Source organism: Mus caroli, unplaced genomic scaffold, assembly GCF_978045245.1.
Source record: "Mus caroli unplaced genomic scaffold, Mus_caroli_1 scaffold_8, whole genome shotgun sequence".
Lineage (NCBI taxonomy): Eukaryota > Metazoa > Chordata > Mammalia > Rodentia > Muridae > Mus > Mus caroli.
The window spans coordinates 24,750,273-24,765,304 of NW_028227263.1; the positions used below are offsets into that span (position 1 = coordinate 24,750,273).

The following is a 15,032-nucleotide window of genomic DNA, read 5'->3' on the forward strand; positions in this document are numbered from 1 at the left end:
TTGGGCTAATCAATAGCTCACTCCCTTGATGGGTTCATGTTATGACAGTTTTATTGGGTCTTGGTGAAAAGGAAGGAGGTGGGGTTTGGTTGGAGGGAGTAAGTCCCTGAGGACAGAACCTTGAAGGTTATATCCTCCATGGTCTCTTCCTATACTTCTTTTAGCCTGATTTCTGTGTGTCAGACATGAAGAGCAGCCTCCCCACCCCACCCCACCCCACCCCACCCCACCCCCGAGCACTCCCGGCCTCTGTGAGATTCTGCCCAAGAACAATGGTCCAACTGACCAACCCTTCAAAACCATGAGACCAGATAACTTCCTCCTTTTCTGTTGTTCTTCTGTGTACCCCGTTCACAGAGACAGGGGCACACAGCAGAGGAGGACAGACAGGATCACTCTTGTTTCCCATGCTGCCTGACTCTGACTCTTTACATTGTATCTAAAGTCTACATAGTAAAGAGCCATTGTTTTATTATTTGTGTTTGTTCCTGTGACTGTTCCCTTTGGGAATATGATCTAGGATGGGCATGTGTGTACACGCTCCCAGATAACAGACCACCAGATGGCTGACAGTGGCTGCACCAGCCACATCTGCATAGGAAAGGGCTAAGGTTCACCCTGCTGCAAACTCAGTCACTTTCCTAGAGCCTAGGATAATTTGAGATGAAACCGGAGAATATCTGAGGTGCCTGAGGTTTGGTAGAAGTTTTGAGAACCACAGACTCCATCAACAAACAAACAGATTATAAGCAACCACACATTCTCTCTCCTTTTCAGACTCCTCCCACCTTCTAAACTAAGGCACAGCAAATACCTTTGTGGCAACAGTGTGGAGTTCATCTCCTGAGAAAAATGCTAAGAAAGGAGCCAAGTCCTTGGTTGTCTCTGCTGTCCAGTTCTCAGGAGGTCTAGGAAGAGATACAAGAAGCAAGATGAAAAAGCAGCTGTGGTGGGTACCTGACACCCGTGCATCCCACCATCTCTCACACCTAGAAGGACTGCTAATCAAGTCTTCTCACTTCTCCAACCAAAACGAACCAAACAAACCAGAAAACAATGGCATTTGGTTCAGATTGACCAGTCAGAGCCACCCCTGGGACTTTTGCTGGATCTCCCAGGAGGGTCTCTGCTGCAGCATCTTCCCATGAAAGAAGATAGCAGAGTTCAATCTCGTCATCACACAGAGAAAATGAGGTGCACACCAAGGCCCACTGAGCTGAGGGGTGGAGGAACACATCCATAATGGCTCCTGAGACCATCCATGGAGTTCTCCGCCCATCCTGTTCCTGAACTCAAAGAATCCCTACTTTGTTAGTGTGCATTGAGCTCCCTGGTTTCTGCCACATAACACAACACTCCCTCCCTCCACTCCTCAACAGAAGACTAGATCACCACAACTGTCCTGCCTTACACAAACAAATACAAATAAAAATCTCTTGAACTTGGCACTGATCCAGAATCCACTTAGATAGATCATCAATGTCTACAATGGCCCAACCTGAGACCCACCCCGTGGGAGAGAGCCAACCCTTGACACTATGATGCTCTCTGCTACGCTTGCAGACAGGAGCCTGACATAACTGTCTTCTGAGAGACGTCATCCAGCAGCCGATGGAGACAGATGCAGAGACCCACAGCCAAACAATAGGTGGAGCTTGGGGAGTCTTGTGGAAGAGTGGGGGATGGGATTAAGGGAGCCAGAGGAGTCAAGGACACCACAAGAAGACCTACAGCGTCAACCAACCTGGGACCATGGGGCCTCATAGAGACTGGATCACCAAGTAAATAACATGCAGGGGTTGGACCCCTACACAATTGGTTCTCCACCCATCCTGTCCCTGAACTCCAAGAATCCCTACTTTGTTAGCGTGGATTGAAGCAGCTGTGCAGCTTGATCTTCATCTGAGTCCCCTAAACAACTGGAGTGAGAGCTGTCTCTGACTCTGTTGCCTGCCATGTGCCTAGTCCTTCTGTGACTTGATGTCCCAGAGCAGGTTGGCACGCAAGGGGTGCTTCCCCTTCTCTAAGGAGAAGAAGAGGGGGGGATGGGGAGGGGTTTGTGAGGGTGGGACCGAGAGAGAGAGGGGACACTGCAATCAGATGAAAGTGGATGAAGAAAGAAAAAGAAAGAAAGAGAGAGGGGGGGAGGGAAGAAGGGAGGAAGGGAGAGAGGGAGGGAGGGAGGAAGGAAGGAAGGAAGGAAGGAAGGAAGGAAGGAAGGAAGGAAGGAAGGAAGGAAGGAAGGAAAAAGAAAAAACCATAGAAACCTCAAACCTACAACCAAAAAAAATTTTATGTTTGATGATATCTCTAAAAAAGAGCAATCAAATTGGCACTGATACTCCCCTTAAGCTGGTCAAAGAGTTCCTATTTCTCTCTCTCTCTCTCTCTCTCTCTCTCTCTCTCTCTCTCTCTCTCTCTCTCTCTCCCTCCCTCCCTCTCTCTCTCTTTCTCTGTCTCTCTCTCTGTCTGTGTGTGTGTTTGTGTGTGTGTGTGTGTGTCTGTGTGTGTGTGTGTGTGTATGTGAGAGAGAGAGAGAGAGAGAGAGAGAGATGGGGTTTTACTATATAGCCTAGCCTAGACTTGAACTCTTGACCTCTCAGCTCCAACGGTTGAACTGGCTCCCAACCCCTTTTATAAAAGTATCCCCTCACTAGACTGTGAGTCCCATGAAGACGGGAACCACGCCAGTCTTACGAGCCACTATCATCTTCAGTCCTCTTAGAAGGAAGCTCTGCACACTCAACACACATGCCAGGTGCTGTCACAGGTTCTTCATTTATCTAACCATGTCTGTCCCCATTCCACAGATGCAAATATTAAAACTGCTGAGTGATAAAGATACTTTTCCCACACCATACAACCAGAAAGCTATAGGAACAAACACTTCAAGAAGAGTCGTTTGCACCCTAGTAATAGCAAAATGCCTGTGACAAAGGAGGACTGTCACTATATTTGTTCCCAGCACTCAGTAAATTGAGGCAGCAGATTATGAGTTTGATGTCAGCCTGGGCTACATAATGAGTTAGTTCCTGCCAGTGCAGGCTGTAGAGAAAGATCCTGTGTCCAAAAAACAACCAAAGGCAAATACAAAAGGTGCTAGAGAGATGGATCGGATGTTAGGAGCACTTCCTGTTCTTGAGGAGGACTGGAGTTTGGGTCCCAGCATCCACATCAGACAGTTCAAGGTCACCTGTAACTCCAGCTCCAAGGGATCTTGTGGGTCCCGCACTCCACACACACACACACACACACACACACACACCTAAAACTAAAAATAAATATTTGTTTAAAGTTTTCATCTCAGCACTAACTCAAAGCCAGGTAGTACTAAAATGTCTGCTCCACAACAGGAAATTCTACCTGGGAAATGACAACTTCTGTTAGAATCAAGGAGCTGACATCCACCTGGATCCAGGCCGCTGCTGCCGCTGCTGCTACTGCTGCTACTGCTGCTACTGCTGCTACTGCTGCTACTGCTGCTACTGCTGCTTCATATCAATATCAACACCTTCTTAAAGACGTTTTGTTTGTTTGTTTGTTTGTTTTGAGACAGAGTTTCTCTGTGTAGCCCTGGCTGTGTTGGAACTCACTCTGTAGGCCACGAAGGCCTCAAATTCAGAGATCTGCCTGCCTCTGCCTCCTGCATGCTGGGGTTCAAGGCGTATGTCACCAATGTCCAGCCTCAATATCTTTTTAGAAAATTTATTACATTCATTTATTTATTTATTGGGGGTGAGACATGTGCCACAGCAGGCATGTGGAGGTCAGAGAACAATCTGAAGGAGACAATTCTCTCCTTCTCTGAAATAATCAAGGAAATCGAATGTAGCCTTAGCAGCAAGCACTTTTACTCCACAAGCAGTATATGAAAAAAAAATAATAATGGAGAGAGAGAGAGAGAGAGAGAGAGAGAGAAAGATTCTCACTCACTGATGCTAAGAGCGCAAGATGGGGCAGCCTCTGTAAAAGACATTTTGAGTTTCTTACAAAACCATATATGACCCAGCAGCTGTACACGTCTACATTTACAAGGGGTTTGAAATCTTATGTCCATAAAATATCTGCATACAAATGTTTACAGCAGCTTTCATTTTAATGGCCAAAACTTGGAAGGCGTGGAGATGCCCTCTGGATAGTGAAAGAATAAATCATCCCAGACCCCTCCAGACAGTGCGGCATTATTCAGGGCTAATGAAGTGACCCATCAAGCCATGAGAAGACAGGGAAAAAATTTAAATGAATGCTATTAGGTGAAAGAAGCCTATTTGAAAAGACTAAATACTGCATGCTCCCACTCCATGGCCATCAGAGACGACAAAGCTATCAGTGCTGACCAGAGACACGGGAATGGAGGGCTGACTAGGCAGACAGAGGCCAGTAAAGGTAGAAAAATATTAAATACGCTTATTTTTATTTTATTTTTTACATTATGGGGGTCACACGCCATGACACATGTGTGAAGGTCATAAAACAGCTTACAGTAAGTCATTATCTCCACCCACCATGTGGGCTCCAGAGACCGAATTCAGGTCATCTGACTTGGCAACAAATAGCTGTCTCCACTGAGCCAGCCTCAGCACACACACACACACACACACACACACACACACATATATATATAAGACAGGATTTCTCTGTGTAGCCCTGGCTACACTGGAACTCAATCTGTAGACCAGGCTGACCTCAGTCTCAGAGATCCACCTGCCTCTGCCTCACGAGTGCTGTGCTGAGATTAAAGGCTTAATATAACACTATGATATATTAAGTATGATATTTTAATGGGGAATATGGTATCACACATTTTCCCTAACCCAATGGAGGTATACCAAGAATGAGCCCTCATGTAAACTCTGGACCTTGAGTGCTAATGTCAACAATGATGTCAATTTGATTAAAATAAACCAACAGCTCATGGATTGGGATAAATACACGGTTGTGGTAGGGAATGATGTGTGCGTGAGGAGTTGGTGGGCAGAGACACACACAGGAGTCTCTACCTTCCTCTGGGCATTTCTATGAACCAAAAACTACTCTTGCCAGGTATGCTGATACATCCCTATAATCCTGGCACTCAGGAGGTAGACCTGGGAACACCACAATTCAGGACTATCCTGGGCTACATAACTCAAGACCAGCTGGAACTATGTAGAAAAGGCCTGTCTCAAAATAACAAGGGCTAGGATTGCAGCCTAGTGGTAGAGCACCTGCCTAACATGAACAAGGTACTGGGTTCTATCCCCAGCATTCAGAAAGAAACCTCCAAAGCAATATAATAGCAGTATCTTACAACTAAAGTGCCATATTTTTGTGAGTGTGCGTGCATGTGTGTGAATGCATACATGTGCATGTGTGTGTGGAGGCCAGAGGACAACCTTGGGTGTTAGTCCTCAGGAGCTGGCCACCTCTTGTCTTTTGGAGACAAGGTCTCTCAATGGCCTACAGCTCAGGCAGTGATCCAGGTGGGCTGGCCAGCAAGCCCTACTTCCCCAGCACTGGGACTAAGGCACATGTCACCACACATGTCTTTTTGACACGTTTTCTAGAGATTGGACCCAGGTCCCATGCTTACACAACAAGCACTCTTACCAGTGAGCCATCTCTCTGGCCCCTAAAGTGCCATCTTTTCAAAACTCTCCCCGCCCCACAAACACCAAGATGAGTTAATGACCACTGCGCCTGCTGCCAGCGGCAAGTATTCCCACTAGGCAGGGAGTCTGAAGCCAAAAGGAGAAAGATCACAGTTTCAGAGTCAGTGGAGAGTCCTCTCCCTAGCCTGGTGGTCTTCTTTACAAAGAAGAGGAAACAACAGAGCCAGGCCTTTCTCACCTAACCTGCCATACCCCACAGCCCAGAGGACCCCTCTTACCCCCACTGTTCCAGGAGCCTGACTCTCACCGCAGCCTTCTGCTCAGAGCTGAGAGCTGTACAGCTTCTAAGACCATGCAGAGCAGCGGCCCAGGCTCTGGGGGAGATCCCTCTCTCAATGAAGGTGGCTGGCAAGTGGCACAGGAGGTGTCCCACAATGTCCACAGTGTATTCATCAGCAATGACACCATCCTGAAATCAACAAGTACAGCTGAGAGGCGGAGACCCAGCTGGGATCAAACTCGAGGCCTGTTGAGAAACCTTCCCACTTCCAAGCCCCACAGAGCTTTCTGGATCAGAATGGCCTATCTTGTTACGGACCACCAAAGATGGTACTGAGTCCAGTTCCCCCACCCAGGGACGCAGGCCTTAGAGGCTTGGGGACCCCAGCTCACCACATGCTTGGCACACAGTAAACTGGAGACTATTGGCATTGTTACTGTTCTAGGGATGCCGAGGAGTTTGATAACCAAGAACAGGGTACAAGCTCAGCGGTAGAGCGCTCGCCCAGAATGCACAAGGCCACGGGCTCCATCATCAGCAACATAAAGTAATCATGGCATGATGTGCGAAGCATCGCTTGAGCCTCCAGAGCTCTTTCTCAAAATGCCAAGGACAGCATGCACAGTACGTTTGCTGTGATCAGGCACTGTGCTAAGTGTCCATTCCATCATCATAGGAACTGTAAGTACCAATCATGTGTGCTGTGTAACAGTAAGGAAACTTGTAGGGTCCCAAGCATTCTGTCCCGGACCCTGAAATTCAGCCATGCATTACCCACCGTATGCCCACAAGAGCTGCAGAATGATAGACTTCTGCATCTTCCTTACACAGGAGGATGCTGAGGCAGAGGAGAGGAAGGGTTTGCTAGAGCTACAGAGCCAGTGGCTGGCAAAGGCTTGCAAAGAACCCAGTCCTCCAGCATTCTCTCTCTCTGAGATCGAAGTCTACAATAATTTCAGTGCCAGTTCTAAGACTCACAAGCCAGACTTGTAACCATTACTGCAGCCTTGAGAGCCCATCAAACTCCCCTCTACAGCTCCCTGTGACTCACACATGTGCGTATCACACACACATACACACACACACACACACAGAGAGAGAGAGAGAGAGAGAGAGAGAGAGAGAGAGAGAGAGAGAGATCCCCTCCACAGCTCCCTGAGACTGTCACAAACACACAGAAGGGACAGGGCACTAGGGAAAGTATCTCCCAGGAAGTTCTCTTACCAAGCACTGCTGCACCTTCCTGACGACCACACTCCTTTTGTCAGAATCTAAAACCAAAGTCTCCAAGCGCCTCTTACCCAGGCTGATCAGAAATTGCACACAGCGAGAGGGGGGAACTGAAGACAGGAATCGTGACCTACAGAAAAAACAGAGGATGGCAGGAAGCAGTATCTGCTCAGCACTGGCCCCTGAGACCAGAGGCAGCATCAGCATCAGACATCACCACAGGGACATCCTATAAGTGTGGGCTCTCCCAGCAATGCACCTCGAGTCTGAAAGCAAGTCCCCTACCCATGTCCTAATTTACAGTCTATGTGGAACGCTGCCTATTCAGAGTATCCCAGATTATCAGGTCCTGAGGTGTCTACAGTATTCTCCACCCTGCCTCTGGTTCCTTAACCCCAGGGGAAAGAATCATAAATCCTGGGACGCCCATCTTCTGGTGGCTGAGTCAGAAAGGGACTCGATGTTCACTTACGGGAGGGTGGCCAAGAGGAATGGTGGCATGGAGGACCTTGAAACTTCCCAGTATTTCCACGCCAAGCAATTGACCTGCAAGATAAACAGCAACAATAATCGATGCAAATGCGGAGACGGTGCTTTGTAAATGTCCATTTCTGTAACAGACAGCCTCATGGTGTAGGAACCACTCCTCTGAACACTAGCTGAGGAAACTGAGACAATAATAAGATGAACACACACATTTAGGTGTGAGAGCAATCTCAATTTATGAGTACACAAGAGTGAGATGCATCTACGTCCCTGGACTGGAAAACGAATACCTGGCTTGTGAATAGAACAGAGTGTCGTGTGACTGGTTTGATTTTTCATGAAATCTATTCATTTGTGTGTGTGAGTGAGCAGGTGTGTGCCACGAGATGCATTTAGAGGCCAGAAGACAATTTCAGAAGTCTGTTCTCTCCTTCTGCCATGTGTATCCCAGAATTTTGAACTCAGGTTTCTCGTCCTAACAACAAACACCTTTTCCTGCTAAACTGTCTTTCTGGCCCGCATGAAACTATTTTGATTTAATAATACAGATTTATATAGTAACGTGATGCATGTGTTTTTATGTGTACATGTATCTTAGGAGATACAGAGGCCTTTGTGCTCACAGATAAGAGCTGAGGGATGAGCCAGGTGGTAGTGGCACACACCTTTAATCCCAGCACTCAGGAAGCAGAGACAGGTAGATCTCTTGAGTTCAAGGCCAGCCTGGTCTACAGTGTGAATTCCAGGACAGCCAGAGCTATACAGAGAAACCCTCTCTCCAACAAAAACAAAAACAACAAAACAAAAACAAAAAAAACAAAAGCAGAACTAAGGGAACCTGGAATGAGACCTTTTATGCACCCAAAAAGATGGTCACCACCCTGGAGCGAATTTACTTTCCATGTCTGGTCCTAGCCAGTTCCATATTACAGCTGTATCATTTTGTTACAAACATCTTTAGACACCAGCCCTGGCATCAGGAGAGCACTAGAAGCAGGGAAATGCTCCACGGTACCTGATCAGGAGAAAGCAGGGAGAAGTTGTTGTCAAAATACTGGAAGAGGGCCAGGAAGAGGCGGTCACTCATGGCATCGATATTCGAGCACGGCACGCCCTTCACCAGCTGCCCAGTGCTGAGAAACAAAATGAGAACCACTGAGAAGACGTAAGGAGGAGAGAAGATGGGAGAGGCTAAAGTACGCATGCTCCACCCATCACAGGCTGCGCACCAAACAACACTAAGTCATGATGGGATTTTATAATGTCCCTGCAGGCTCTGGATTTCAATGTTTGATCCTTGGGAGATTCTAGAAACAGGAAGTAGAGCAGAGATAGAAGAAGTAGGTCACTGAGGGCAGGTCTTTGGGAATGTGGCTACTTCTTGTTTCCTCTCTGTCCCCTGGCCCACCGTTATGTGAACTGCTGTGTTCCACTCTGCCCTCCCTGCCATGATGGACTGAGGCCTTTGAAACTGTGAGCCAAGACAAAAATTTTCCTTCTTCAAGTTTTTGTTTGTTTGTTTGTTGTTTTTTATTTTTTATTTCAGGACTGGAGAGATGGCTCCGCAGTTAAGAACACTGGCTCTTTTCTAGAGAACCCGGGTTTGATTCCCAGCACCCTCATGGTGGCTAACCACCATCTATACCTCTAATCCCAGGGGATCTGATGCCCTCTTCTGGCCTCCTCAGGTACTGCATGTATGTGGTTCACAGTCACACATATAATCAAAACACCCAGATAGATAGATAGATAGATAGATAGATAGATAGATAGATAGATAGATAGATACCTGTAGGTCTAGAGAGATGACTCAGCAGTTAAGAGCACTGGCTGCTCTTCCAGAGGTCCTGGGTCCAATTCCCAGCACTTACATGGTGGCTCAGGCCCATCTATAAAGGGATCTGATGCCCTCTTCTGGCATGCAGGTGTACATGCAGCAGAGCACTCATGTACATTAAGTAAATAAACATTCAAAAAAGTTATCCCATTTTATTTGTGTATGAATGTTTGAATTTTTTCACTGCATAGGTGGGTCCATGCGCACGTATGTTTATGTATGTATATAGCAAACATGTGGAGGTCAGAGGACAGCTTGCAGGAGTTGATTCTCTTCTTCTACCACATGTGGCTTGAACTCTAGTCATCAGGCTTATTTAGCAGCACGTACCTTAACCCACTGAGCCATCTCACTGGCCCTCACTTGGTTTTTGGAATTTTTCCCACAGCTCAGCTGGCCCTGCTGTGAAATTAGGCTTCTCTACAGAAGGTTCCAAAGAGCTGTTCAGGCCAGGCTGTCAAAGTGTCCTACCTCAGGAGCTCCTCTGGCCTTTCTGTGGTCTTTTCAAGAAGCTCATACAGGAACAGGGCCTGGGGAAAGAGAGATTGGGCAGCAATGGTGGAGCCCAGCACACTGAAGCCCTATGGGGAAAACATACTATGACCCCATCTTATAGATGGGGAAACTGAGGCTGAACCCAGAATGTCACTAATCCAAGGCCCTCCGACCACTAAGTAGCTGAGCCAGAATTTGAAATCCTGTCAGGAGTGATCTCAGAGCACAGCCGGCCACACTCAGCTGGTTCTCTATGTTCTAAAACAGCACTTCTCAACATGTGGGACTCAAGCCCTTAGAGGTCGGAGAACCCTGTCACAGAGGTCACCTAAGACCATCTGAATATCATTACATTATAATGTAATATATAATGTAATATAATGAATTACATTATAATTCATGACCATAGGAAAATCACAGTTATGAAGTAGCAATGAAATAATTCTATGGTGGCAGGTGTGTGTATCACCACACCATGGGAAACTGTGTTAAGGAGCCGCCGCCTTAGGAAGGGTGAGAAGCACTGCTCTAAAGGCTGAGTGAGGAGCAGAAGCTGAGAATGGCAGGGTTGGAACCTCACTACCTTAGCTTTACAAAGCTGCTGCCCTGTGAAGGTCCCTGTGTGGTCCGTCTTTGTGTGCCCACCCGCTAGTCCTGAACCCACACAGCAGCAATGATGGGACCAGCACAGCCCAGAAAGTACCATCAATAAAGGAGCCCAGGCCCAGAGCACACACGCCCCCCAAACCCTCCCAGATGAGCACTCTGGAATGCTACAGTATAGGCAGGGGAGTCGTTTGTTTTAAGGGATGAAATTTTACAGAATACCTAACTTGCAGAAGCGATCAAGTGCGACATTTGTCTATTTTATAGACTCTAAAACTTTGAACGTAATTCCCCAAACGCAGTAAATTATGAGCCAGAGTTAGACAGAGGCTTCTGGGATGTGACAGCTGAGGGCCTCAAAGTCTCATAAAGGTCTGGGCAAAAAGATCTGGGGTGGAAGGAAGTTCCCAATGCTCTGTGTACAGTCCCTGAAGTTCCAGGGACAGCAGACCTGTGAGCCCTCCCACCACATGGACAGCAGACCTGCGAACCCTCCCCCACAGGCTTCCCAATCTCAGGAAATGAAAACTCCATCAGCCCAGCTGCTGGGACAAAATACCTTAAGGTTGTCTACAGAAGGGTGAGCTTTCCAAAATAAAACAAGTGTTCAAGCTGCTAGACTTGGCAGTGGTTTGTCACACAGCAGTAGAGTTCTGTAACACCATCCAGCCTCATAAAAGACCCCACAGAGATGCCCAGCTGCTCTGTTACTTCCTGGTTCCTAAGTGGTGCTGGGAACATGGTAAGTCCGTGCTCAGTAAACGTTTCCAGAGCCTTGGAGAGGTGGCCCAAGAGGAAAAGTGCTTTCCACACAGGCATGAATGTGTATCTCCCAAACTTATGTAAACACTGAGTACAGTAGCACATATGTGTAATCCCAGCTCCTCTCTGAGAAGATGGAAGGAGGAGACAGAGAAACCCCTGGAAACTCCTAGGCTAGCTAGCTGGAAGTATGCCTCCGTGAACAAGAGATCTTTTCTCAAGCAAGATGGAACACACACACACACACACATTTCAAGAGTGATGACTGGGCTCAGTTAATAAGGACTGAGAACTAAGCATAAGGATATAGGTTTGGTCTCCATAACCCACAAAAAGAAGCATACACACACACACACACACACACAATTATTTATTATTTCAGAAATGAATGAAAGTGGCTGGCTCAGCAGAAGGTCCCATGGATGAGCATCAGTATCAGCAGCACCGTCCTTTCCAAGCAGCTTAGGTCCTAGACACATCTAACCATAAGTAGAGTGGTAGGTAACAATACAGCACGCTGCTCTCAGGCTGTATCCTAGATCACAACTGTTGCCTGTAAACATCCTCATTTTGCTCATAAGACAAGGGAGGCCATGTAAGGTGATGTCACTTCTCCACAGCTAATAAATGGCAGCCAGAATTCATCCTCACGCCCTGTCTAGCTTCTTAACCACACACTACTCTATTTCCTGGGCTTATTAACAAAGAAATAGAGTGTCTTTATCCAACTGGCCCTAAACAGTTAAAAACAAAAAATGAGAAGTGCTTGCCCAGAGCTGACGATGTAACTCAGTGGCGATGCGCTCACCAGACATGTGGGAGGCCTGGGTTCCATTCTCAGCACCACAGAAGGAAACACAGGGTTGATCTGTGGGCACTTCAGTCCTACCTGGCTCCTACGAAGCTCCTTTGCCTTCAGGTCTGTAGCATTGAATCGAGATTCTTTCCATAAATCATAGAGAGACACCTCCTTAAAGAGAGCTCTTGGTACCTCTGTGATGCCTGAAGTAGCATCTTCTGCTTCCATCAGCTGCCAAAATGGAGAGGAAAGATAGTGACAGCTGTATAAAGGGGACACTGCATTCTGATCATATTTGGACACTTTCCTGGACCATAAAATGTATTTGATCTGCTTAGCAACCACAGCAAGCAGGGACTGTTGCTACCCCCATTTTACAGGTAATAAAACCAAGGTCTAAAAGTGGTACATTGAAAGCTGATCAATGTGACTCAAGCCCCGAGTTTGTGTAGTTCTCAAACCTACTGTTAGAGATGGAATATAAATTGCCCCTACAATGCTCATGTTTTGAAAACTAGCTCCCTGAGTTGGTAGCACCATCATGGCAAAGTTGTGGAAACTTTAAGAAGTAGGGAAGAAGAAGAAGAAGAAGGAGGAGGAGGAGGAGGAGGAGGAGGGGGGGCATACCTGGAGAAAATAGGTCAGTAGGTGACAGGTATTTGGAGATACACTACCCCTGACCACTTCCTGTCTTGCTCTCTGCTTCCTGATCAGCCAGGAAGTGAACAGCTCTTCTAAGCCCCACACTGCCATGACGTTCGTCTGAGCACATGGGCTAAGCAACTGTGAACTGACACCCTGAACCCAGGAGTCCAGATCCATCCTTCCTCCCTTAACTTCTCTATGTCAGGTATTTGGGACAAAATGACCAAAAAAAAAAAAAATCAACACAGTTTAAAGCATTCTGGGAACTTCAGGGTTCAATCAAATTCTTGAAATGTTCTAAGAGCCAACTGTGATGGAGGGTGCATGTCTGTAAGGCAGGAGAATAGATAACCCAAGGCCAGCCAGAGCTCCACAGTGAGATCATACCTTAAAAATAATAATTATACAATACTTCTCAGGCCCAGATCCGAGGCTTTGAGTTGGCCCACCCCAACATCTACCCCATCGAGGAACTGCTAAAGCATGCGAAGGAGCCTGCAGTGCCAAAGCTGCAGGATCTCCATGACACTGGGCGGCAACAGGTTATCAGAGGAGTCCCAGCGAGGTGCAGTATTGATAGTGTAGCCGATGCCAGAGGCTTCATACCAGACCAACAAGACACTGCTATGGACATTTGCAAGCAAATGAGTGTGGACAAATGAGTGTACTGTGGGACACACTGTGACACACTACAGCTTCCACAATGAGTTTTTTTTTTCTCTGCTGTGGGGGAGGAGGTTGCAAGGGTGGAGGGCAGGAATGAGGAGAAGGGGGAGATGAATGGGACTGGGGTACATGATGTGAAATTCACAGAGGACCAATAAAAAGTTCAATAAAAATAGTAATAATCATCTGAAATTCAGTTAAGAAGCTCGGTTTGAGAAAAGTCTTCCATATTGGACTGGCTAGGAAAGTGATGGTGTCTGAGAGAAAAAAAAAAAAAAACAAAACAAACGTAACGTGGTAAGAGGAACTACATCTGGAAGAGACAAGGTAGCACTCCTGGGGGCCACGTGTTCTGGATTCAGAACACCCCACACACCAACTGCCAAGACAACGCCAGGCAAAACAATTGGCCCATGGTCATGATTTATTCCCAGACTCTGATAACTACATCCTCTGTAGCCATGTGGCTCAGGACTGGACATCTACTCTCACCTTGCCGAGGATGCCTTGCTGCTGGACAGGTGACAAATCAGACATATCCTGGGAAAGAGGACTTCTCAGCACCTGCCAGAGATCCTTGTGGTCCATGCTGTAGAAGGCTTGCGTGCCCACCCCTGCCAGCAGCACGCCCATCTGGCAGACGTTGTAGAAGGACAGCACCTAACAGAGAAACAGTCATGAGGATGCTCTCTTAGACATTTCCTAGGCCAAGCAGGTACCTGAAAGAGTGACAGTCAAGAGACTCAATGAGGAGCAAGAAGGATGCTGCACTCATAGACCTTTGAGTTTTGGTAGTTGACACTAGGGGAGAGACGAGCCTCTTTTCCAGGACAGGGAGGGACTGCAACAATCTCCCTCTGCTCCCTTGAATTATTTGCATAGGAAATGTCACCATGGACCCCCAGAGTCTCAGTTAAGGTCCAGAAAATCCAAGGTTCAGAGCATTAAAATGAAGGCACCATGAATCTAGAGGAACAAAGTAAACATTAGCCTTGTTCTGCAGTACAAAAGTGAACAAACCCAAGCAGACCATGGTTCTCTTAGTTAGGGCTACTATTGCTATGATGAAACACCATGACCTGAAAGCAAGCTGGAGAGGAAAGGGGTTAGTTGGCTTAGGAAGGAAGTCAGGACAGGAATTCAAACAGGGCAGGAACCTGGAGGCAGGAGCTGATGCAGAGGGCTTGGAGGATGCTGCTTACTGGCTTGTTCCTCATGGCTTGCTCAGCCTTCTCTCTTTAAAACTCAGGACACCAGCCCAGGGGCCTCTCCCATCCATCACTAATTAAGAAAATGCCCACCGGGCAATGGTGACACATGCCTTTAATCCCAGCACTTGGGAGGCAGAGACAGGTGGATTTCTGAGTTCAAAGCCAGCCTGGTCTACAGAGTAAGTTCCAGGACAGCCAGGGCTACAGGAACCCTGTCTCATGAAACCAAAAAAAGAAAAGAAAAGAAAAGAAAAGAAAAGAAAAGAAAAGAAAAGAAAAGAAAAGAAAAGAAAAGAAAAGAAAAGAAAGAAAAAGCCCTACAGGCTTACCTATAGTCATATCTCACAGAGGTATTTTCTCAAATGAGGCTCCTTCCCCTCTGATGACTACAGCTTGTATCAAGTTGACATAAATCTAAAACTAG

At 47.0% G+C, this 15,032-nt stretch overlaps 1 protein-coding gene across 1 annotated transcript in view; it reads right to left on the minus strand.

The window, feature by feature from the left end:
* Positions 1-15,032, minus strand: part of Otoa (otoancorin) — a 69,930-nt gene that overhangs the window by 22,056 nt on the left and 32,842 nt on the right. The window contains exons 13-20 of the mRNA XM_021167659.2: positions 13,890-14,057; positions 12,177-12,317; positions 9,896-9,954; positions 8,603-8,720; positions 7,574-7,647; positions 7,096-7,231; positions 5,870-6,060; positions 815-908 (exon numbers count right to left, since the gene is read on the minus strand). Coding sequence (XP_021023318.1) covers positions 815-908; positions 5,870-6,060; positions 7,096-7,231; positions 7,574-7,647; positions 8,603-8,720; positions 9,896-9,954; positions 12,177-12,317; positions 13,890-14,057 — 981 coding nt within the window. The remainder of the gene's footprint in view (positions 1-814; positions 909-5,869; positions 6,061-7,095; positions 7,232-7,573; positions 7,648-8,602; positions 8,721-9,895; positions 9,955-12,176; positions 12,318-13,889; positions 14,058-15,032) is intronic.